Consider the following 23047-nt stretch of genomic DNA (forward strand, 5'->3'; position numbering starts at 1 on the left):
ATAAAGGCTGAGGCTCTACACATCTCGAGGGACCACCCACATTTCTATGTTGGCTCCTTTCTGTAAGACATATTGTCTTTTTCTTGGGGTGAGCTGCTCTTTTAAAATGTATTCTTATGTTTAATTGACACATACTAATTGTGCATATCTATGGGGTATCCTTTGACAGCTCAATACATCTATACAATACATAATGATCAGATTGGGTAATTAGCATATCTGTCACCTCAGACAGATGTCATTTCTTTGTGTTGGGAATATTCAAAATCTTTGGCAGCTATTCTGAAATATAAATCAACTTTTGTCAACACAGTCATGCCACTGTAGATTTTAAAGCTGTTCTTCCTTTCCAACTGTGCCCAAGTACCCACAAGCCAACTTATCCCCACCTTTCTCTTCTCCAAACTCTTCCTAGGTTCTAGTGATCACTGCTCTAGTCTCTGCTTCTTTAAAACCAGTATTTTAGTATAGACATTTAAGTGAGACCATGTGCTATCTGTCTTTCTATGCCTGACTTATTTCACTTAACATAATGGTCTCTTGTTCATTCATAATGCTGCAAATGACAGTCTCATTTTTATGGATGAATATTTCATTGAGTATGCATACTACATTTTCTTTATCATTCATCTGCCAATGGACCCCTAGGTTGATTTCATATCTTAGCTATTTTGAGTGAAGATGTCTGTTCTATATACTGATTTAAATTCTTTTGATGTATAACCTCAACGTAGAACAGTTCTATTATACAGTAGTTCTATTTCTGACAATTTAAAGACCCTCCATACTGTTTTCCATAATGGCCATGCTTATTACATGCCCACAGATAATATGTGAGTTGCCCTACCTCTTATCCTCCACTAGTATTTATTTCCTGCCTGAAAACATTTATGTGTATGAATGTTTTGCCTGAATGTATGTGTATCATGTGTGACTGGTACCCTCAGAGATCAGAAGAGGGCATCGGATCCCTGAAACTGGACATATGGGTGGTTGTTGTTTTGATATGTGCGTTCTAGGGAATTGATCCTGGGTGCTGTGCAAGACCACTAAGTGTTCCTAACCACCAAGATATCTCTCTGTCCCCTGTTTCCCACCATTTTGATAACAGCAATTCTAACTGGAGCTGGCTAATAGACCATTTTGGTTTTGATTTGCATTTTGGATAAAACTATTGTTAATCACTTAAAATTTTTAACCAGTACTTCCTAATTAAATGTTTCATACTTGTGTGTTATTTTCCAGATGTCTTAGGGAAGAAAATAGAGGAAGATTTTGTCCTTATTGTCAAGCCCAACGGAGAAGTTTACAGTAGGGTTTCCTTATCCCTTTCAACTCTACATGGGGAAAAGGGGACACTGGACAGGTTCTAGTTATGCACACCATGCATAAGCATCTGGGAGGTTGTTTCTGGGCTGACAACTCTTTCTTAAACTTCAGTGTTAGAAGAGATGAATTTCTGGAAATCATGATCATGACCTTGTTAATCCTGGTGGTGGTGGTGTTGGGGGGGAGGGGGGCTGGGTCTAGAATGGAAGTTTAGTGGTTAAAAGCACTTACTGTTTTTCCAGAGGTCTCAAGTTCAGTTTCTAGCACTTAAGTCAGGGAACTCTCAACCACCTATAACTGCAGTTTCAGGGGGATCTGATGCCCTCTTCTGGCCTCCACATGACACCTCATGGGTTCAATACCTTTTGGCCACTTCCAGGAAATGGCTCATTTTCTTCCTGTTTTAATGCTGCCAGGAGGGGGATATGAGCAGGTGGGAGCCTGGCTCTTCCATTTGGGCCATTATGATTTTGCAGAGTAGAAGAATGCCCATGTTTTCCCATTTATGATTTGAGCATCTGCCACTAATTCCTCATGTCTGTCGCTAGAACCCTTCTCATCTATAAATCAAGGAACTGGACCAGAATCCCTCTAGGAACAGGATGTTCTGTTAATCTGTTACCAACTGAGGGGTGTACTCTGTCCCTTCTCAGGGAGCTTCCATTTCTGTGGTTATGCTTCATTAGGGGCTGCCTGCCTGACATCACCCACAGATGACTAAGTAAGATGGCCTCTCCCCTTAAAATCTGTGCACATGGTGCATCCGGCCAGAGCTTGAAAATGAACAAATGTTTGCTCTTCATTAGACTGCATCATATTCCTCACAGCTGTTCCTTGTTGCCTTAAATAGCCTTAATGGAGCTGTGATAACCAGACACCTTCTGGTCGCCCTACTGGGCTCATTCCATTCATTACTTCGACAGGCTGTCTGGGTTGGATGCGGATTAACATGCTTGCCTCCTTTGTCTGTGTCACAAAGTCACCTCTTCTTGTTCTCCCTCATCTTCTCCAAACCTGTTACTCTGTTCATCATGGTGACAGGGCACGAAGACAACTCTGCTCTATAGTTAACATCTGTTTACATTAGCTGGCATGCTATGGAGTCTTTTGCTTGTTTGTAATTAGAAAGTGGGACCATCTTGGCTAGGGTGAGGAGAATGGGGAAGAGGGAAAGGCTCTGTTGTTCACATCATGTCATGGTCTTTGTCTGAGTGTGACTGTGTTCTATCACAGGCAGATTTGTGGCTCAGACAATAGAGCAAGCATAGTGATAGCCCATGGATACAGATATGGCCCACACTGAAACTCCAAGGGTTTCCTAAGACTAGTGGCTAGTAATTTTTAAAGTATATTTTAATCACATAGAAAGCTTGTTGAAATCTCTGATCACACCATAGCACACTTTTTTAAATTGGTCTGAAATATGGTCAGTGTGCTGCTGTTTTAGAATTTTTTCCCAGGCAATTCTAAACTAAAGCCAATATTAAAAATCTCAGCTAAAACCCAAATATGCATGGCAAGTGAAGTTAATTTGCCCTTAGCCCTTTGAACTGTGGCCAATCAACTAGATCCTGAGATATAACCATGGGCAAGGGAGTCCCAGAGATTTGTATGGAAAGAAAACCAATGAGTCTGGCCAAAAGGTTTTTATTTGGACAGTTTCTATGTTTGGGCAGTGCAGTTCCCATCTTGTCCAAGAATTATTGCCCTGGTTGCCTACTTGTCTCTTGCATTTCTACTTTAAACCCTTCTGCCCCATGTATGGCCCCCATGACTCCAGAATGAAATCCAAATTCCTTAGTGTGCCAAATACTGCCCCCTTCCTGGACATCTATGTTCCTGCTAATAACCCCAGTCTCAACTCCCTTCATGTGCTCTCTCATATTTTATAAATCAAGCTACTTGTGGTTCCTCTAACTCAATCTACTTTCTATCCTCCCACAACACAACTACTAGTTCTCTATCTAGAACTTTCTTCTCTTTTTGTATTTGCTATTCTTTATTTCTGTACATTTGGTTGAGATTAGTGTTTTCCTGAAAACTACTGACAAATCCCTCAGGCTAGGGCTAATATGCTCTATCCCTATGGGTCACTATACTTCTGGGTATTCCTTCATTGTAGCATTTTGTCATCCAATTAAAATTCTAAGTCTATATGCCTGTCTTTAATCATAAACTCAGGTTATCCAGATGGGGACATGCTTACTGTATGTTTTCAGCCCTTACAGCCTAGTCCAATGCCTTGCCAGCCCATGGAAAGTATTCCACATATGCTTCCTAAAGCGGTACTTTCAAAAGGCTCAGTCCAAGGTCCTTGCCTCTTTTGACATGCCAGATGACCTCATCTGGTATTGTGACTTTAATATCACCAATGTTTTCTCTGTAGTCTGGGATTCTTTCTCAAATGGTCAACTGTTCTTATGGACATTGCAAACCTCCAGCTGCTCCAGATCTGACTGCTCTGCACTGTCCCATCACTGTTGGTGGCAATTCCATCTTCCCAGTGATTCAACAAAGAACTTCAGAGTCATCCTGGATTCCTTTCCTTTACTTATACACCATGTATTAAGAATGTTGTTGGCTCTATCTTTATGACAAATTCAGAACCCCATCATTTCTTAGGACCCCTCCTCTGGCCCTAGCTAGAGTCACTATTGTCCCATCTGGGTTACTATATCACTGGCCTTACCTTGCTTCCCCAGGCCCATTTTCAACACAGTAGCTAGAAAGGGTCTTTAAACATAAAATCAGACCCTTAGTACCTGTGGCTCTTAAAGTTCTGCAGTAGTTTCCAGTTTATTTTCCAAGGTAAAAACCAAACTCCTTATACTAGTTTGTAATGTACCAAAGCACCAGGGCCCTCCTTATTTTTCCAATCTGATTACTTCATGCTTAGCACATATTCATTATATACTGATCAGATTTCTTTTTTGTTTGCACAACTGACCAGATTTCTTTTTTGTTTGCACATGCCTTGCTATGGAAATCTCTCCCTCCAAATCTTAAGGATGATCCTTTTTAATATTGGACCCACTTGCCTGTTGTAGCATACTATTCCCCTTCCTTGTTCTATTCTCTTTTTCTAGCAGACCATATCACCCTAATATTAGTATCTTGGGTCCTCTTATAGAATCTGGGAAGTGGTCCTCCTATGAAGAAGTGTGGTCTATTTCCCCTCTGTACTAGAAGGATAGAGATCTATTATTTGCTCACATACAAGGCAATGTGACATCAAAGTCTAGGTCACTATCCTTATGCAATTTTTACCTTGTCAGGTAGGAGGCTCACATTTGGAGCTCTGAGCCACCCTATAAAAAAGTCCACACTAGGCAGTGGTGGTGCACACCTTTAATCCCCACTCAGATATCAGTTCAAGGCCAGTCTGGTCTACAGTAATTTCCAGGACAGCCAGTGCTACACAGAGAAACCCTGTCTCAAAATCCAAGCAAACAAAAGCCAAAACCAAACAATCAAACAAAACAAGACAAACAGAAGCCCAGCTGTTTTGGAATTACCATTCTTCCAAGAATCCCAGGCTACCCAAGAGGATGGTTAGAGGAATTGCAGTGGAGCATTTCTACTGAGACCTCAGATGGTGTCTGCATTGGTTATTAGACATCAGAATAAAGACACTGTAGATGATTACAGCCACTAGTCATGGAGCCAAACACTACAGACAAGAGATCAACTGTGACTCTTGTTCACTATTCAATTCCCTAACCTATAGAAGGAATTATTGCAAAAATCATTTTCTGTTTCTCTTAGTTGATGTAGTTTGTAACATGAAAATAGCAATTTATTTTTCAGCTTATGCTCATTTTCTATTTGGCTGTTATAATAAAGATTCTTGAGGGCATGGACACTCACTACTGTATCCCAGATGCATAGAGTAGACCTTGCTAATAGTGAATACTTAGGAAATATTTACTGAACAAACCTGGGAGTGATTGTGTAGCTAAGTTGAAGTTTAGAAGGCACAGCTTGTTAAAGCTGAGGGTCCCTTAGATGACAACTTGTCAACTTCACACACTGGCATGAAAAAAATAGAAGCAGAGCAGAATAGGGAGGTGACAGGCCAGGACATCACACAGCAGCCTGTATGACAGCAGAACTGGAGCTCAGGTTTTTATGTCTATACTAAGCCTTCAAGCAGATCAGTAATCCATGTTCAAGATGAAGAGCCTAGAAATCATAGGGACGTTAATGATAAAAGAAAACCAGAGCAATGTTTCTAAGAAACTGGACAGCCACATCCTACAAAGTAGCATGTTTCAAATAATAATGCTTTCTAATTAACTTCAGGTTAATCATACAATGCTATTATCCAGAAGCAAGGCACACTGATTAATACAATTTGAACTAATGGTGGCCTTACTAGTGAGATTTCTGGATGAGACTCAAATGATGCAATAATATGTATTCTTTGCTTTAAATTAAGTTTATTTCCATGCTAGAAAGTTTGGGAGATGCTTACAGGTACACACAGGAATTAAAGAACACCAAACCATACCAAAGAACAAATAACTGATCATACGGGAATAGATGCTTTAGAAGAAATATGCTAGAAAGGAATGTACCAAAATTGTCAATTGCATCTATATTTCTGTTCTTGAATTTTGGATTGAAAGTTCAAAGAAGAGGTATTTTCAGTTTTGACCGTTTGTGTACCTTTCTGATAAACTACATACCTCTCTTGATGCTATTTGAAACTTCAAGAGAAATTCTAATGTTGGGCAAACCTTTACAAACAATACTTCCTGTCCTGAGGTATTTGTTCAACAAACTTATCTGCATCCATGTGCATCAGCACACACACAAGGCTTGGGACCATTCATCCTATTCAGAAATAAGACCCAGAGGAGATAAGACCACTACCTGCAGCTCTTGTTCCAATACTCTTCCAAAATCAGTAGTCTTGTAACTATCCTGGTAGGAGAGGAAATATTTGAAAGAATGATTGGGACCCTCCTGTTTGCTATGAAAGTTCTGAAATGATGGGCCCCAATGAATCCCAGGCTGGGGAAAGAAAAAGACTGAATCAGTTTTGGTGCCAACTAGAGGAAAAGCTTACCTCTCAGGAAGATGTGTCACACAATTCTGGCATTTTAAATGGATCATGCATATCTCCTGGCTTCTGTTTCATCTTTTCTATAAAAGGGCAACACTGCTGCAGAAAAGGCCTCAATGAAGAAAGATTCTTTCTCTTTCTGGTTTGGGTAAAGGATAAACAAATCCATTTTCCTTTATCTATCTGTGCCTTATTATTTTTTAAAGGAAGCAATGGCTTTTATTTTAATCTAAGAGGTTCCTGTAATAGACTGAGTACAGAGAGAAATTGCATTTGACTTAGACTACATTTGAAATTAACTGCTGGGTCTCTTGAGCTGGTAATTGCAGCCACTGGCATGAATGTTTTTCTTCTCAAAGTACGTCAAACACACCCCTCTCCACTGTTTTATATTCCCATGAAGTTTTAGGAGCATACAGGTCATAGGAGCCACTTAGGCACACTCTTTAACTAATGAAGAATTTAAAAACTGAGATAGCAAAATTATGTGCCAAGATTGCATAGTTTACTGCATTGGAACCCAGCTATCTGGAGCCCAAGTTTAGCATGATTTTCTATCCCCCATGACTTCAGAAATACTGCTCTGTAAGTATGATCCATGGTTATAGGCTGAGAGATGGACTTAGTCTGAGCTGGTGTGAGTCAAGGAGCCTTTACTACACACAGTGGAACTAAACAGAACATATTGGGGGCATTGTTGCATGTGACACAAAAGAAAAGAGAGAGGGAGGGGAAGAAGGAAGGCAGGGAAGGTGGGAGTGATTCCCAGTGGGTATCATCTAACACATGCTACACAGAACATGCCAAAGAGATGTTGGGCAAGGGAGAAAGGGGGAGAGGAAGGAAAGGGAAACAGGAAGATGTGGGGGAGAGGGGTGAGCTGCTCTCTGGTCTGGGAAAATATCTTAATAGGTTTTCCTTTGTACCTTTGATTTGGAGAAGGTGAGACCTGGTACGTAAGACGAAACAGCAGGAAGAGAAATTGTTTTGTGTGATAGAGCAAAGGGAAAGTGGGAGTCATTCCCTAGATGCTGAGGGTAGTGTTTGGAGATGCTATAGAAGAGTCAGACACAGGAGAAGAGAGAGCGACCTGTGAGAAATTAGAACCTGAGGGGCCTTGCTAGCACGTTGCATGGTTAGGAATCTATATGATAATAATGTTGGATTCAGGAACTTGCTATACTTTTCTATGGTTGTCTGTCACCCCCTGAGCTCCTGAAATAACTACAGCATGTATTCGTATCTTTTGTAGTACAGGTGTACTGGGAATGAGAGGGTTGTGGGAGAAAAGGGGTGACCAATGCAGGAGGGCGGGAGAGGTAGAGAGACGGCACCGCAGTCAGGGCACTGCATAGAGAACAGTATTGAACACTGGGTAGGAAGTGAGCAGGAAGGGGAAGGCAAGCCAGACAGTACTGGCAGAAGAGAGGGACTGGCTTTTCTACAGCATGTGGGAAGAGGGCGTGAGCCATCTTACCTTCAGAGTGAAGAATGGTTTGACTCTAAAAAGTAGGGATTAGGAGCATGTATTTCTTAAATTTAATGTCCAGGTACTAGTTAAAACATAAGTTCTGATTAAGAGGGCCTGGTGGAGCATTTCCACCAAGCTCCCAGGCATTGTTACTCATGATCAGAGACAAGGCTTTAGCACTCCAAATGTATCCATGAGCCATTGGGGAGTCCTCACAGGCTAGCCTCTTACCTCGTATTCCTCCTTGAACCCGTAGCCCTGGCCTCGCTTCATCTGGGTGATGTGCTGGAGTAGGTCTGCCACCCGGATGGCAGGCTGGAACTGGTCCCGGGGGTAGCTCATCTCTACAGGGTCACAGGTCCGGTAGGGGTGAGTCTGAATGGTGAGGGTGGGCTGGGATAGCTCTCCACGGCTGCCATCTGCTTCAAAGAAAAAGAAGCAGGTCAAACTCTCATTTGGGACAGCTTTGTTCTTTGCACCCTACCCCAACCTCAGCACGGTCTGGGGAGGTCAGAGAGAATGAACTGTGCACTCCACTGGTCAGGAAATTATAGAAAGACAAAAGACACTGCTTCCCTGACTTGACCATGCACACAGATTTAAATGGTAAAATAACAAACCAGTGCATGCGGATGATCCTTGATTCAGTTCAATTTCAAGGGCTCATTATGGGTTGTGTGAAGACAAAATGGCAGTTCAGTGACTATCCCTTGTCTGTCCTCAGCCCCTTTTCTTGGCTTGTTGAGTGCCTTGCTCAATACCAACCAATCCCAGAACTAGTAAGAAGCCAGACTGACTAAGTCTTGGGAGAATGTTCTTGTTTAGGAACTGCAGGCCTAATGTAGGCTAAGTTGCTGGTCTGCAGAGATGGACTCTCAGGTGCCTGGCCAGAAGATCCATGTGACTGCTTCTGGGCCTGTATGTCTATGATCAGATTTCTCTCCTACTGTGTTTCTTTTGGGTTGTATACCGGGAGGAAGTATAGCTAGTCTTGAACTCCCAGAAGCCAGCAGAGACTCTGCCCCTCTAGCTACTCCTTGCAGCAATGGGCTCTGTAACAGAGGCTACCTTTGTCCTGTCATCTATTCTCCCCCTTACTACCACTGACCCTGAAATGCCCCTGATTCCAACTTGTAGATTTCTCAATTGTCTTCCTTTATTCTCACCAGCCATGACTCATGTGCATCTTATGCCACACCCCTTGATATGGCAGTGGGGAAAATGCTCAGTGAGTACTGTTCACCTAGCATGCTCAAAGTCCCGCATCTGGTTCCTAGCACCACACAATACTTGGTTAGCACGTGCGTGTTAGCCTAGATTTCCAAATGGGGAAACAAGAGGATCAAAAGTTCAGTTAACCTCAACTAAATACTAAGTTTGAAGTCAGACTTGACCATATGAGATCCTCTCTCTATATATAAAAATGTTATACCTTTCCCTCATAAAAATTTCTCTACTTATTGAACAGCTTTAAATACCTTCTGTTATTTGGTCACTCTGGAAACATTTTCTCTTTCCCAGACTTATCTATGCTTGGCATGTTCACAGACTCTCAAACATTCTGACAGTCTCTGCCCTGGGGCCATTTTGTTTTTACTATTCAAGAGATAAGACCTGCCAGATGTGGCAGTTGATGTGCCTATCCAGATGTTCTCAGACACTAAGGCTCCCATGCAGGTGTCCGTGAAGCCGGTGCCATGCTCATTCCCTGAGAGGCTTAACATGTATTCCAGAATTTTCTGCAACTTGTCTTTTTAAAAGCCATGTCCCCCTCAGCTTGTTTGTCTTCCCTGTCACAATAATCTATCAGACAGGCTTTCTGGAAAAGCACAATCCACTCTTATGTGACAACATCAAAATCAGTTCCTCACAAGACAGGATACTGGAGAGACATGTCTGGCCTGCAGCATGACCAACTGGTCACACTTACCCAACTCCTCTTTGGCTTTAGTATTCCAAGAATTATGTCCAGGGAAACCCCTCAGTTCCGGGACAATGAGAGTCTTGGTTGCCCTCATATGCTCATCTGTGTCATGGATGAGTCAGGGCCAAAGATTCTTCTCTTTCCACCCTTCCACCTGCCTCACCTGTTATCATCTCTATGGGATACCAAACTATGGATTTGGTTAGCCTGAGCTTGAGCCACTGACTGGGCCACACCTCACCAGGAGCTAAAGTATCTGTGTCTCCTGTGGTTTCAGCATTTCTTGCTTTGATGCAATGAGTAGACATGAAGGAGCTGGCCTTTGGGAATTAGCCCTATCACCCAACAGACATTTGTAAATTCATACATGGGAAAGAAGGGCTGAAGTGAGATGCTAAGAAAACTTTCTGGTTGCATTGAGAATTATACTGCCTACTTTTTTCTTCCACTTAGTAATAGGTTGATGCGTCTTTACTAGCATTGATTGAATGTAGTTCCTGGCACATATTGGTGTTGAGTCCCTGCTACATCATACCCTTGTAATCGTGAGTTTGACTTATGAGAGTCAAGTCTGTACCAAGGATTTTTTTAGACAGGGGCAGCTTAGAAAGAAATAGAGTCTACACTCAAAGCTTGATGGTCTAGAAGGGAAACTAGGGAAGAGTTATCTGAAGCCAAATTATCAGAACCTGAGAGATGAAGACACATTTAAGAGCAGAGAAGAAGTCATAAACAAAAGCTACGGGACAATGCTGTGGCAGATGACAGGAGGTAGCCCCAGAAGGCGTGAGACCATGAGGATTCTCTAAACCAGTGTGAAGCTGTTGAGGGTTCTGCAGACGAATCCAGCCTTTCAGGACTCACTCTTTCCCTTAGCTGTCACAGCTGCCATGTATTGGAAGCATCCTTCCTGTGATGGTATGATGGGATTGAAGAAAGAGGTGAAATCAGGTTAAAGCCCATAACCAGTATTTCCCACTTAAACACCATCATGTGGACATCACAGAGAGACACCCTACCCCCAACTTTTCTAAAGGACTCAGAGCACAGGCTGCATGGGAGACCAGCTGCCTGGCAGAGGCAGGCTTCCTAGGAGTTGGCACCTGGCAAATTTTTGTGAGACGCCAAACATTTCCAAACTGAAAAGGCTATCAATATGGATATTTCCCCCTAAACACATTGCTAGACAGACTGTAAACTTAGTGTCAGCAAAACCAACAGTGGAATGGAAAATAAATGCATTTGAAATTTAACAACTTGTATTGCTGTAACATTTGTGATAGTGCCGGTGCTAGCACTAATGATGCCATGAGGACTTGGAACCAAGGGATTTTCAAGGTTTATTAATTCAACTAGTTGGACTCCCTTTTCCAATGTATCTTTCCTCACCTATTCCCTTATTAACCTTCGATAATGCAGAAGTGATGCTTTTTATCACACCCCATTTCGCTAGACGCACTATGCTTAATTTTCCGTCATTAGGTTTAATGAAAACCCAATTTCACAACTCACTTCTCTCAGGAACCTACAAGTAATGCTACGTTTTTTATCAGCACCAATTAAAAAGCGTTATGATGTTCCTATTCGAGAGGGAGCCTTAAAACTAATGTGCGAGTCTGCCGCAAATTCAACAAGGGCACCGGAATTCACACGCTGCCCATAAAATGTAACTCAAACCAGCTGGCCTAGGGAGAGGCCATTTTTCATTCTCCCTCCTTATCAGACCTTTAATTTTCATATTTTCCATTTATAGGTCTTTCTTTCATGTTTATGTATCACGTAATAATATTTGGGGTTTCTGCACTTCTTACATAGCTGGTGCCCAAGCCTGTAAACTGCCCTTTAAGAACTCTCATCACTGTCTGCAGGAAGCTTGTGAGGGTAGTTTCAAGGGTTTGGGTCACACTGAAAAGATTTTGGGTCAACAGTCATCTGTCTCTCTGATTTCCTCTCTTCTGTCTTGCTGCAACTCCTCTTCCTTTCTCCATAGGATCCTGGCACATCTGCTGCCTCTAGCCCTTTCTCCCTTATAATCTGCTCCCAGCCTCCCAGATATCCATGTAGTTTCAGCCACATCATTCCACTCACTTGATTGACACTCCCATTTCAGCTGGCTAACAAATGCTTCCTGAGTACCTGTCTCATACAAAGAGCCATGGTAACTACACATACACATAGGAGGGGCTGAGCAAGAAGGTGTGCTGCAGCGGGACAAACACACCAAAGCCCTTGCAGGAAGAAGGATGAAGAGATAAGCTGGAGACAAACAGGTCTAACAAAGCTAAGCAGGGGCAGGCACCCAGGAGACAGTGGATTATTTGCTTCAGGGTTAGGTGCCATGGAAACCTGCCGCATCCTTCACAATTCACTTTGATACCTCTTGCCATCTCTATGCACAATCTATGTTGGTACTGCCTGATAGAACTTTCTGTGACAATGGCAATGTTTTCCCTCTGTGACTTGCAATACAACAGCCATTAACTACAGGTGGCTACAGAGTGACAGAACTGTGGCTAATGGGACAGAAGAGTTGAAATTTAAATTTTGTTTTCTTTCAGTTAGTTTCACTGGAAGTACCCACATGTGGGACCTCAGGAGATGGCTCACTCAGTAAAGTGCTTGCATGGGGTCCTGAGTTTGAGTCTCTACACAATCCATGTAAAAAAAGTCAGGCAAGTTGCCATGTGCATGGAATCTCAGGATTGGGGAGGCAGAGATAGCTGAAGCGTACTGGCCAGCTGGTCTGGCCAAATAAGCAACTTCTAGGTTCAGCAAGAAATCTTGTCATAAATATGGCAGAAATGTTAGAGTAAGATACCTGGTGGCTACCTCTGGTCTCCTGCATGTGCATACATATATCCCTCCTACACACACACACACACACACACACACACACACACACACACACACACACTCTTTATTCAAAGAAGAATGAAGGGATCTATGGCAGGTTGTCTAGAGGAAATACTATGCAAGTCTTGGATATAATTGAAAATGTTCTTGTAGCACCATTAAATAAGTTTTTTAAAATAAAAGAACATGGGTCATTAATTTCAACAGTGAATTTTTAAATGCAATATATCCAAAGAAGTATTTCAACGTATGCTCAGTGTAAAATTATTAATGTTGTCTGTTACATTCTTTATTGATACAAAAGCTTTGAAATCTAGTGTGTGCCTTACACTTCTGGAGTATTTTCAGTCAGATCAGTCATATTTCTAGGGCTCAACAGACACTGGTGATGAATGGCTACTGTGTTGGACAATGCAGGTATACAAAGATATATCTAGAGCCAGATAAAATCCTAAAGAGAGATTATTTAGAGCTTGAGTGAACTCTAAATAAAGAGATATTGGTCTTGTGTAAGACAGCTCCAGCCCAAGCACTCTGCAATAAAACTTTGTACAACGACAGAAGGGTTCTATAGTTTCACCATTCAGCATGCTAACCCCTTGCTATCTATGACTACTGAACACTTAAAATGTACGTAATGCGATGGAGGCCATACACATGTAATTTCAATTATTCTGAATGCAAGTAGCTACATTTGGACAGCAGTTAATCATTTTCCAAACTTTGCTTCATTGTAAATGATAGTGAAAGATAAAATCATGGGTATGTGGGGTTTGTTTCATTTTAGTCTTGGTTTGCAGAACTATTTCAGAAATGGTCAGAGTCTGCAGTCCAAAAGATGCTGAGTTTGGGTCATGACAAAACGTGGCTGGGGTCACAGGCTGACCAATCACATTTCTGTGTGACCTTGGCAAAATGGTAGATTTTCTGAGCTTCAGTTTCTCCACCCATTCTCCTCCAGGCAGGAAAAGTAAGTTTGAGATCTCAAAGATACAATGTGTCATAACTGCCCAGCCCGATGCCTAATGCCAAGTGTTTTTTTAAATAAAATTATGTACATGGGAACTCACACAATGGAGAAGGAATCCAGGTGGTCTTTGGGGACATCCATTGCAGCTTACATACAGTTTAATGAGATCCCTCAAGGTTCACATGTTGGAAACATGGCCTCCAATGTGGCAATAGGGAGAGAAGATGAAGCCTCCTGGTGACTTCAACCCTGGAGATGGTTGCTATAGAGAACAAGACTGAGCTGTACCCTTTCACTGACTTCTTTTCTCACTGCATACATATGCTCCCGCCATGATGCATTCTGTCATGCCAAAACACAGTTAAGGGGTCCAAATGGACCCTAATAAGAGAGCAGAGGAAACCACTCCACCTGGGATTTTCAGTGCCCAAAACTGACCTCAGTGAATTTTTATAAACTATCTAGCCTCAGGTATTGTGTTGTAGCAATGGAACTAATACAGCAGAGTAGCTTCTCTCTCCTTTCCTTGACTTCTTTCTGTTCTCTTCAATTCCCGCTGATACTGCCTGGTTTGGTTCCCTCTGATGGAAGTACTCTATCAGTATCCTAATAGCCTTTTTCTGCTTTTATAGTTCTCTTTACACAGATGGTCAAGTCATCTTTATCAAAGTCTTCACAAAGTCAAGGCAAAAATTTCTGAATCAGTCAACCAAATTTCTGTAATCTCTGATACCACCATCAATTTCTTATTTCACCTATCAAAACTCTTCTCAAACCCATGTGTCCTTTAGGGCAGGGAAGCACAAAGATTGGATGGCAAATATCTAGACTGCTTGCTAGGAGCACAGGGTCTAAGAGGAGAGAGAGTGTGTGAAATGAGAAGGTTGGCTCACCTGCTTAGTGTGTGGATTTGATAAGAACTAGTATAGCAGGAGCTGTGACAACAGCAGGCATCAGAGTCAAAGCACAGGATCTGATGAAGCCTTGGATTCGAATAGGAAAGCCACAACTTTACATATTTTTTTGTTTTCAATTGGTGATGGCGATGCCCATGATTACATGCCATCCACCATCATCTCTTTCTCTTGTCATCTGAGAAGGTCATTTCACTGGTTAAATGGGATTTCACTGTGAGAAGCCTCCAGAAGCACTTAGTCAGCAGTCAGTGGATTTCTTCCCATCTTTCACCAAATACCAGTACAACTGCAAGATACATTTGTAACAGAACTGAAATCTAAGTCTGCCAACCAAGCTAAGTGCCAGAACTGGGAGGAGTATCTGTGAATTATAGCACTATCATACTTAACATGCACTAAGATAAAGACTTAATTGTGTCAAAATTTCTTTAGAATCTCTACAACTGAAACAAAATAATCTTCCAACTGATTTGACAAGGCAGTTCCCCCTGTAGAGTTGGAAGCAATTGTAGTTTTTTTGGTAAAGCAGAAGATTAAGCAGCTGGTTTGTGGTTGTAAGTCATGCTATTAAAAATGCTCTCTATTAGTGAGTTCTAGACTTACACTAAGATTAGTGCATGAGAGAAGGATAGTCAGTTCACAAGCCTGTGACATGTAGTCTTCCCGCCAGCCTCCACCATTTGTGGAATTTCTACCTGGGTTCTGTTACTGCTTTAGCCCCCAAATAATACACAGAATGCTATATTAATTATAAAGCTGTTGGCCATTTGCTTGATTTCTTATTGGCTAGCTCTGACTTAAATATTAACCCATAACTGCTAATCTGAATATTTCCATGTTGTCTTCTCTTACTGGATAAAGAGGTCTGGACCTCTTACTTCTCCCATGTCCTACATCGTGACTGACTTTGCCTTTGTTTCCCAGAATCCTCCTTGACTCCTAGTCCCACCTATCTTGCTTCTCTATTTGCCAACAGTGCTTTATTAATCAACCAGTAGGACAACATATACACAGAAGAAATTCCCCCATCCATATGCCCATTGTTTAACAAGTGGAAGACCTGCTATCATTCAATGTAACGACAGACTGAAGTATAATTTCTTGGTTTCATGTGCTTGTCCCAATGGATAGAATTGAAAACATAAAATTAAAGAACACGCAGAATGTTACCTGGTTGCATATGTTTTTAGAGCTTTTGTATTCTGTTATACAAGTCACTAAGTTTTGTTGAAGCCAATTTGACATGACTTCTTCTCTTTAGGGCACGTTAACTTACATAATAGAAAGCAAAACTGCATTTTCTAGGTGCATCTTTGAAAGCAAAATGAAAAAACATATGGAGAAATAAAGGGAGGGACAGATTAATAAGACAGTTTTCTTAATTTGATCATGTTTAGTACAGACTAGTATTATAAGGGACAGAGGGAACAGTTAGATCGAATGAAGGAAGGGAAACAGAATAGAAGGATATGGATAGAAGGATGGCTAGAAAGAATGGGACGATCAAATGGGGGGTTGTGGGAAAGAATATGGGAAGAGATGGCTAAAATTAAGGGGCATTTGACAGGCAGTAGACACTTACTTAAACATACATATAGGAAGCCCATTTAAATGATATTTCCAGTATCGGGAGAGACAGGATCCCAAATGACTGTCTCTCGTCATCAACAAAACTTCCAGTACTGGGACTGAGTTACATCTAATTGAGTTGTTGACTAAAGGGGTCCCATGGGAATCCTGAAACAACCCAGGCCTTTGTCAAGACTCTTCACAAACTGGCAACAAGTCCCCATTGCTGAAGACAACACCTATAAAATCCACTGAACATGATTGAGTTAATGCCTACATAGTGCCTTTACCCTATGTTCCAATGTCTGGTACAGGAAGCTATTCTACATGCTCACAAAACAAAAACTTAATAATAAATCAAGCCAAAAGCCCTTTGACCTACAATGGTGTATTACTGACAGGATAAGCCAGGGCAATGGTGGCACACAGCTTGTCAGGGTAATCAATCAATAATTGATTTGACTTAAGGCTTATTCCACAAGTTGCAACTCATACAACACTGAATGGGTAACCAGGAACCTGAAACTATTTGCCTCAGAGACCTAAGGTTTTTACCAAATAATACTGGTATAAAACAAAACAAAGCCAATAAAAAGAAAAATGTGATAAAATGACTCCTGATGGTATCTGCAATACTTGTAGATTAGTGTCTTTCTCAGCCATCATCAGAGAAGCTTCCTCCTGGAGTAGATGGGAACACAGAGAGAAGAGACCAGGGAACATTCATTTCTAAATGGAATGTCCCCATCATATCCCTATCCTCAGAGCTCAGGACGCTCCATGGAAGAGAGTCAGAAAGAGTATAAGAGCTGGAGGGCATGGAGGATACCATGAAAACAGGGACCTCTAAATCAACATGAGCAAAGCTCATATGAACTCACAGAGACTGAAACAGCAGCATGCACAGGGCCTACACAGGTTGCCTCAGGTCTTCTGTGGTTATATTAATGGCTTCTGGTTTAGGTTTTCATGTGATTCCTGAATGTGTGAATGAGTAGGCTCTGATGCCATCTCTTAAGCTCCTTTCCTTCTGTTGGTTTGTCTTGGCCAACTCTGATGAGCTAGTTTATGTTTTATCTTATTATATTTTATTTGTTATACCTAAACAAATGAATTAAGGAATGAAAACCTAGCCACTAGGGTAAAGGTTAGTAATCATTTATACCTTCTGGGAGGGGAAGATCAGTTTTCTCCAATGGAGTGACACTGGGCATATCAACCACTCCAGGGCAGGCCTCATGTTAGGAGTAGTTGCCCAACATATAATGGACTCCACAGTTTTTTGGGGTGTGTGTGTGTGTGTGTGTGTGTGTGTGTGTGTGTGTGTGTGTATGCTTTGGTGCAGTTTGATGTTTTACGTTTTCCTTTTTGGTGGTATTTTATTTTCTTTGTTTATTTTTTAGAAAACTTAAAGTTGTACAGGTAGGGAGGGAGAGAAGATGTGGAATGGCTTGGGGGAGGGGAAAAATACAATCAAAATATATTCAAAGTTAAGATTGTTTAAAATAATGAAATAATAATTATAATAAAAAGAAGAATACCACCATTTGTAGCAAAATGCCTATAACTAGAGGACTTTATGTTCATTGGAATAGTCAGGCAAAGAAAAGCCACAACCACACATTTTTTCTCATCTACAAGAGCTGAAGATATCAACCTGAAGTAAGCCAATGATAACCACAGGCTGAAACGTGTGTGGCGGGAAGTGGAATGGAAAAAAACAGTTAGATCTGATCAAGGCATGCCTTACATATGTGTTGAAATATTTCATTAAATATCATTAATATGCACAATGAAAAGATTGATTAAGTAAAAGTAAAACAAAATAATTTAATTTTTTCTTTTAAGTATTTTTTATTCTTTAGAATTAAAATATAAACACATCATTTCTCACCTTTTCTTTCCTTCTTCCAACTCCTTCCATGCAGCTTCCTTGCTCATCCCCTTTCAAATTCGTGGTCTCTTTCTCTTTAATTGTTACGATAGAAATTTATAAATGCATAAATGTATGAATACAATTTGCTCAGTTCATTTAATGTTGCATGCTTATTACTTCAGAGCTCATTACTTGGTATGGGATAATCAATTGGGTATGGGATTATCTCTGGGGATGACTGTTTCTCCCACTCTTAACAGTCCTTACTCACCTGTATTTCTTTGTATAGGTAGAGCCCCATGAGATAGCCCCCATCTACAATAGCACATCTATTGATATGGTCATTGTTCAGGTCCCATTTAGGTACCCATACTGTTAAGGTATCACGGGTGCAGTTTCTACCATCATTTAACATTTTTATTAGAAAGAAAGGATTGTTGAGGAACCAAAAGACAATGAAACAAGATGCAAAGTTAAGGAGAACACTCGAATTTATGAGAAAAAGGAACAGGCAGACACTTGTGTGTTGGGGAAGTCCTATGTATATGTCATTAAAGCACTGTTGGCCAATAGGGAACCAAGATAGGTGGGACTAGGAGTCCAGGAGAACTCTGGGAAGGAGAAACACAGAGAGTCAAGATGTAACACCATGGGGTAGGAATCCTGGAACTATTCTCCGGTAAGAGAAATACTTAGATTAACAATTATGGGGTAAATACTGAAGTCAGAGCTAGCCAGTAAGAAACAAGCAAGGCCAACAGCTTCATAATTAACATAGCCTCCTGTGTGTTTATTTGGGACTGATGCAGCTCTAGAACCAGGCTGGCGGGAAGGCTTCTCTCAAGGAAAAGGCTTTCTCTTTACACTTGTGAAGAATAAATTTGAGAAAGTTACAGATGACAAGTGGAGGGAATGAGAACAAAGGGCTATGTGTTTCCTCTGTCTCTGTCATCTACTCAGGTGTGTTCATGTGTAAGGGGAACAGAGGCGCTTTCAGGGAAAAGAAAACAGATATATGAATGACAGATAATCGTGTTACTAAAGTAGAGAACAGGAGAAGTGATCAGGGGCAATGATGAAGAATGCCACGTGAACACAGCTCTCAGCAGAAACAACGACAACAACAACAACAAAAAACCTAAACCCAAGATCTTCAAGTGCAGTGTTCCCACATACAATTCAAAATCAAAACCTATAGCCTGATCCAGCTGTTTAAACATCATTGATGTAGGAAGACACAGACAAACATTTAGGCCAAAAAAAAAAGACAATTGGCAAAATAAAAGAAACAGCATTACTGTGTCTTCTCTTGCCCAATTTTAAATGCCAGACAGCAGTAAAGTAAAATTCTCAAAGGGAAAAAGGTGTGGATCCAAGATTTTATATTGAAACAAGTTCTTTTTCATTTCTAAATTTACAGACAGGCATTATCCAGCACACAAAGCTTCCAGTTATACTGGGGGCTTCTTTTCTAGAGGTTTAGCTAGGTGAAAACAAGTAAAAGATGTAAACAAACAAAACCCACCAGAACTGAGGAAATCATATAGTGAAAGAACTGATATGTTAAACACTAAAAGTCAGTTAAATAAAGATATGAGCATAAAAGTCACAATAACTATCAAATAGCATGAAGAACACAATTTTAAGGAAGAATCATTTAAAAACTACACTGCAAAATTACATCGCTAAATTTTCTAACTTTATCAATAAAAACAAATGCATAGCCAGAGATAAAAATTATGTAAACTATTTTATTTTTCATCTTCAACAACCAATATATAGTATTTTAATCTTGGTGCTCTTAATTAAAGCATATAATTTTCTGGACATGTTGTAAAAGAGTATTTGCATGTGGGTAAGTCAGTGATCTCAACAGATAAAACAAACAGAGGACAGGTTTCAGGTAGAGACAAAAGACAGCAGGAAGAGGACCCTGGATTGAAGTCTACCAGGAGAGACTCTGGACCAATGTTTGGGTGCTTAGTTTGGGAAGATGCACAGATAAGAAAGCTTTATACACAAGCACAAGGACCTGAGTCTGTATCCCAACCTCCAGATAAAAGGCCAGGCATAGCCATTCACAGCTGAGATGAACAGATATGGGCAGGAGGTTTTCTAGGGCTTGTTGGTTTGCCAGCCTAGTCCCAAAACCTCTCCAGGCTCCAGGTTCAGTGAGAGACCCTGTCTAAAGGGAATAAGGCAGAGATTGTGATAAAGCAGTACAGGTGAGGTCCTCCTCCAGCTTGTATATATGTGCACACTAATACTACACACACACACACACACACACACACACACACACACCACCACCACCACCACCAACAACAACAACAACAAAACCCAACAAAACTTGTAACATGTGTAATAGAGCTACTGTAAATCTAGAAATAAATTTATAAACCCCAAGGCCACTGGAAATCTCCCTGATCTCACAGGGAAACAAAAAAATCAGGCTATAGAGGCATTTTCATAATCTAAGATACATTAGTAACCTTGGAACAAAACTGCCTCCACTAAAGATGAACTCAGTAGAAAAATAAAATATAGAAAATGACAAGTTTATCCCTATGAGAAAGAAGCTTCAGACATGATGCTGAGAAACACACCTCCCAAGAATTGAAAATAATAAAACAATTGGAGACATCAGAAAATAAATACATTTGTATGGATTAAAGAGGGGAGAAAGGAAAGAAATGTGAACTTGTAACGATACCAAGACAGACAGTAAAGGAGGGGCAGATTTGGAAAATACAAAGTCAACTTCCAGAAATACAAAATATAGTTATTGAAAGTAGAAAGTACATAAAATATGCAAAAACTAAAGGATATGGAGAAGTTAAGGATACAGCAGAGAGGTTGAAGCCAAGGGAAAATCTATCTCTTAACCTTTGAAATAGCAAATTATTAACAAACCTTTTACAAAAATTGATTGTGGGGGAAAAACCCTGATAAACTGGTTAGCTAATAATAGATTTGTAGAGCGGGATTAGCTGATGAATGAGTGGTGCCGGGCCAGAGTGTGGATTCAAAAGCAGTGATGAGATCAGACATGGGATTTCTATGTGTCCTTCTCCCAAAGCTGATGTCTGCACAGCCCTCGTAGAACATTTAGTCAGGAAATGGATAGATCACAGTCTAGATGGAGAGACAGTTCTGTCCCATGGGTTTCTCATGCACAGAACACCAGCCTTGATGTCCTCTTCCTGTGTCTATGCTGAGTACTGGTGATTGCCTCAACAATGAAAACAAGTGTCTTTTAGTGAAATAGTACATTTTGTCAAGGACTCGCCAATGGGTTCCCACTTCTAATCTAGGCTTTCATAGGAATACAGCGGTCATCTGGCTGTATATATATGCTGCACACTGTTCAAATTTAGGTTGTGCCGTTCATTTGACATCAGTGTTCTTTTTACCCATGCTTCTGCTTAAAGATCACCAGTAATGACTGGTACAAATGATCAGCAGTTGGGATTAGTTTTGTTTGGAGTAGATAACCAAGTGAAAAGTTTTACTCATCTGGTCTGCAAGATAAGCAAATTATCAGTGTGTGGCCTTAGTGTTTTAATAACTGAGACACAGCTGGGAAAGCAGACCCATTTCAGAGTTTCCTTTTTGGGGTCACAGTGAATTGGGACACTGGGATTTTGTGCACATACCCATGGTGTTAGTGTGCATACAAGCATGTGTGTGTGTGTGTGTGTGTGTGTGTGTGTGTGTGTGCCTGTGTGCCTGTATGTGTAGGATTTCATGTTCTGTCATCTTCTACTTCTGCTCCAATCAGATCTAATTGGCTTTATAAATGAATTTCCCAATAGGATTTCATTTGATAAATGGGTTTTACTATTAAATTTTTTAGTAAACATTTGATTTCTCTTTTTGTCACAAGTTCATGAAAGTCTGTGGAGAATAGTAGAAGAACTAATGCTAGTGTGCTTCAGCATGGGTTTTATACACTTAATATAATTAAAGCCAAAATGAGGGGTGTTGGGTGTACCAGAAACCATGTGAAGGGCATTCTGTGATCTTAATCAATTACAGTTCTAACTGGGAAATAAGGAATAAAGCTGAAGGGTGGGTATGGAAGCCTGAAAACATATTGTTGGACCACAAAGAGGAAGGGATCTAATTGTGGGCTTTTAAGATGTTTTAGCTCAATGGGAACAAGAGTCTTTTTTGTTAGACATGTCTATTTCTCCATTCTTGTATGTGGTCTATTCATTTTTACTTTCACAGTCATTTATGTTAGAAAATAATGGACCTGGAAAAATGCTGAACTTTCACCTGCAAAAAAAATACCACAAAGTAGACAATGAAATACCATTCTAAAATGTTGTATAAGCTAATGAAAAATATGGTAAAAATATTGGCTGGTGTGGAGCAGCATTTGGGGAGTATATGGTTTGCTAGGGGAGACAGGAGTATGTTTAGGAAGAAGAAAGTGTAAGGTTGCTGAATGTTAGCAATATGATTATCGCTAAGAATTTATGTAACATCAGTCTGTGGCTGTGACATGCTAGTGTAAATAAAATCTACAAAGAAATGCAAGAAATATATCTTGGTCAGTAATTTGCTCCACACGGAAGTAATGAAGACATGTAATTTGCACAGTTTTGACATTTTTGTAAGCACAAAAGGACAACTTGGGGGGTGGCATTTAGGAAGCATTTATGTATAAAATAAGAATGAGATTGTACAAGAGAGGGAATGAGTCATAGATAAAAGGATTGATTGAAGCTGCATGCATAAGGGACTGCAGATGGGACCTGATGTCATTGCTGTTTTCGACAGAACAACAACTAGCTTTAAAAAACAATGTTACAGATCATTGTTCCTAGGAAAGCCTGAGCTACTTATTCTTAAAGAGAGATCTTGTAATTGGCTAGGACTTTGTGGTTGTTTGAATAAGAACTGCCCCTATAGGCTCATGTATTTGAATACTTGGTACCCAGATGATGGAACTGTTTGGGAAGTATTAAGAGGTCTGACTTTGTTGGAAGATGTGTATCACTAGGGAGAGGCTTTGTGGTTTCAGAATCCCATGCCATTCTCAGTTAGCTCCCTCTGCCTTAT

General features: G+C 40.6%; 1 protein-coding gene across 14 annotated transcripts in view; it reads right to left on the bottom strand.

Annotated features, from left to right (window-relative positions):
- The window catches only part of Ptprt (protein tyrosine phosphatase receptor type T), a 1105935-nt gene that overhangs the window by 75269 nt on the left and 1007619 nt on the right, over positions 1–23047 (bottom strand). For 10 of the 14 annotated variants that reach the window (XM_040732970.1, XM_040732973.1, XM_040732967.1 and 7 more), the window contains one exon: positions 8100–8290. In XM_040732970.1, the coding sequence (XP_040588904.1) occupies positions 8100–8290 (191 nt within the window). The remainder of the gene's footprint in view (positions 1–8099; positions 8291–23047) is intronic. The other 4 variants (XM_040732972.1, XM_040732966.1, XM_040732969.1 and 1 more) reach the window with 1 other exon arrangement.

The sequence above is a fragment of the Mesocricetus auratus genome, unplaced genomic scaffold, assembly GCF_017639785.1.
Source record: "Mesocricetus auratus isolate SY011 unplaced genomic scaffold, BCM_Maur_2.0 Super-Scaffold_100028, whole genome shotgun sequence".
In the NCBI taxonomy this organism is placed as follows: Eukaryota; Metazoa; Chordata; class Mammalia; order Rodentia; family Cricetidae; genus Mesocricetus; species Mesocricetus auratus.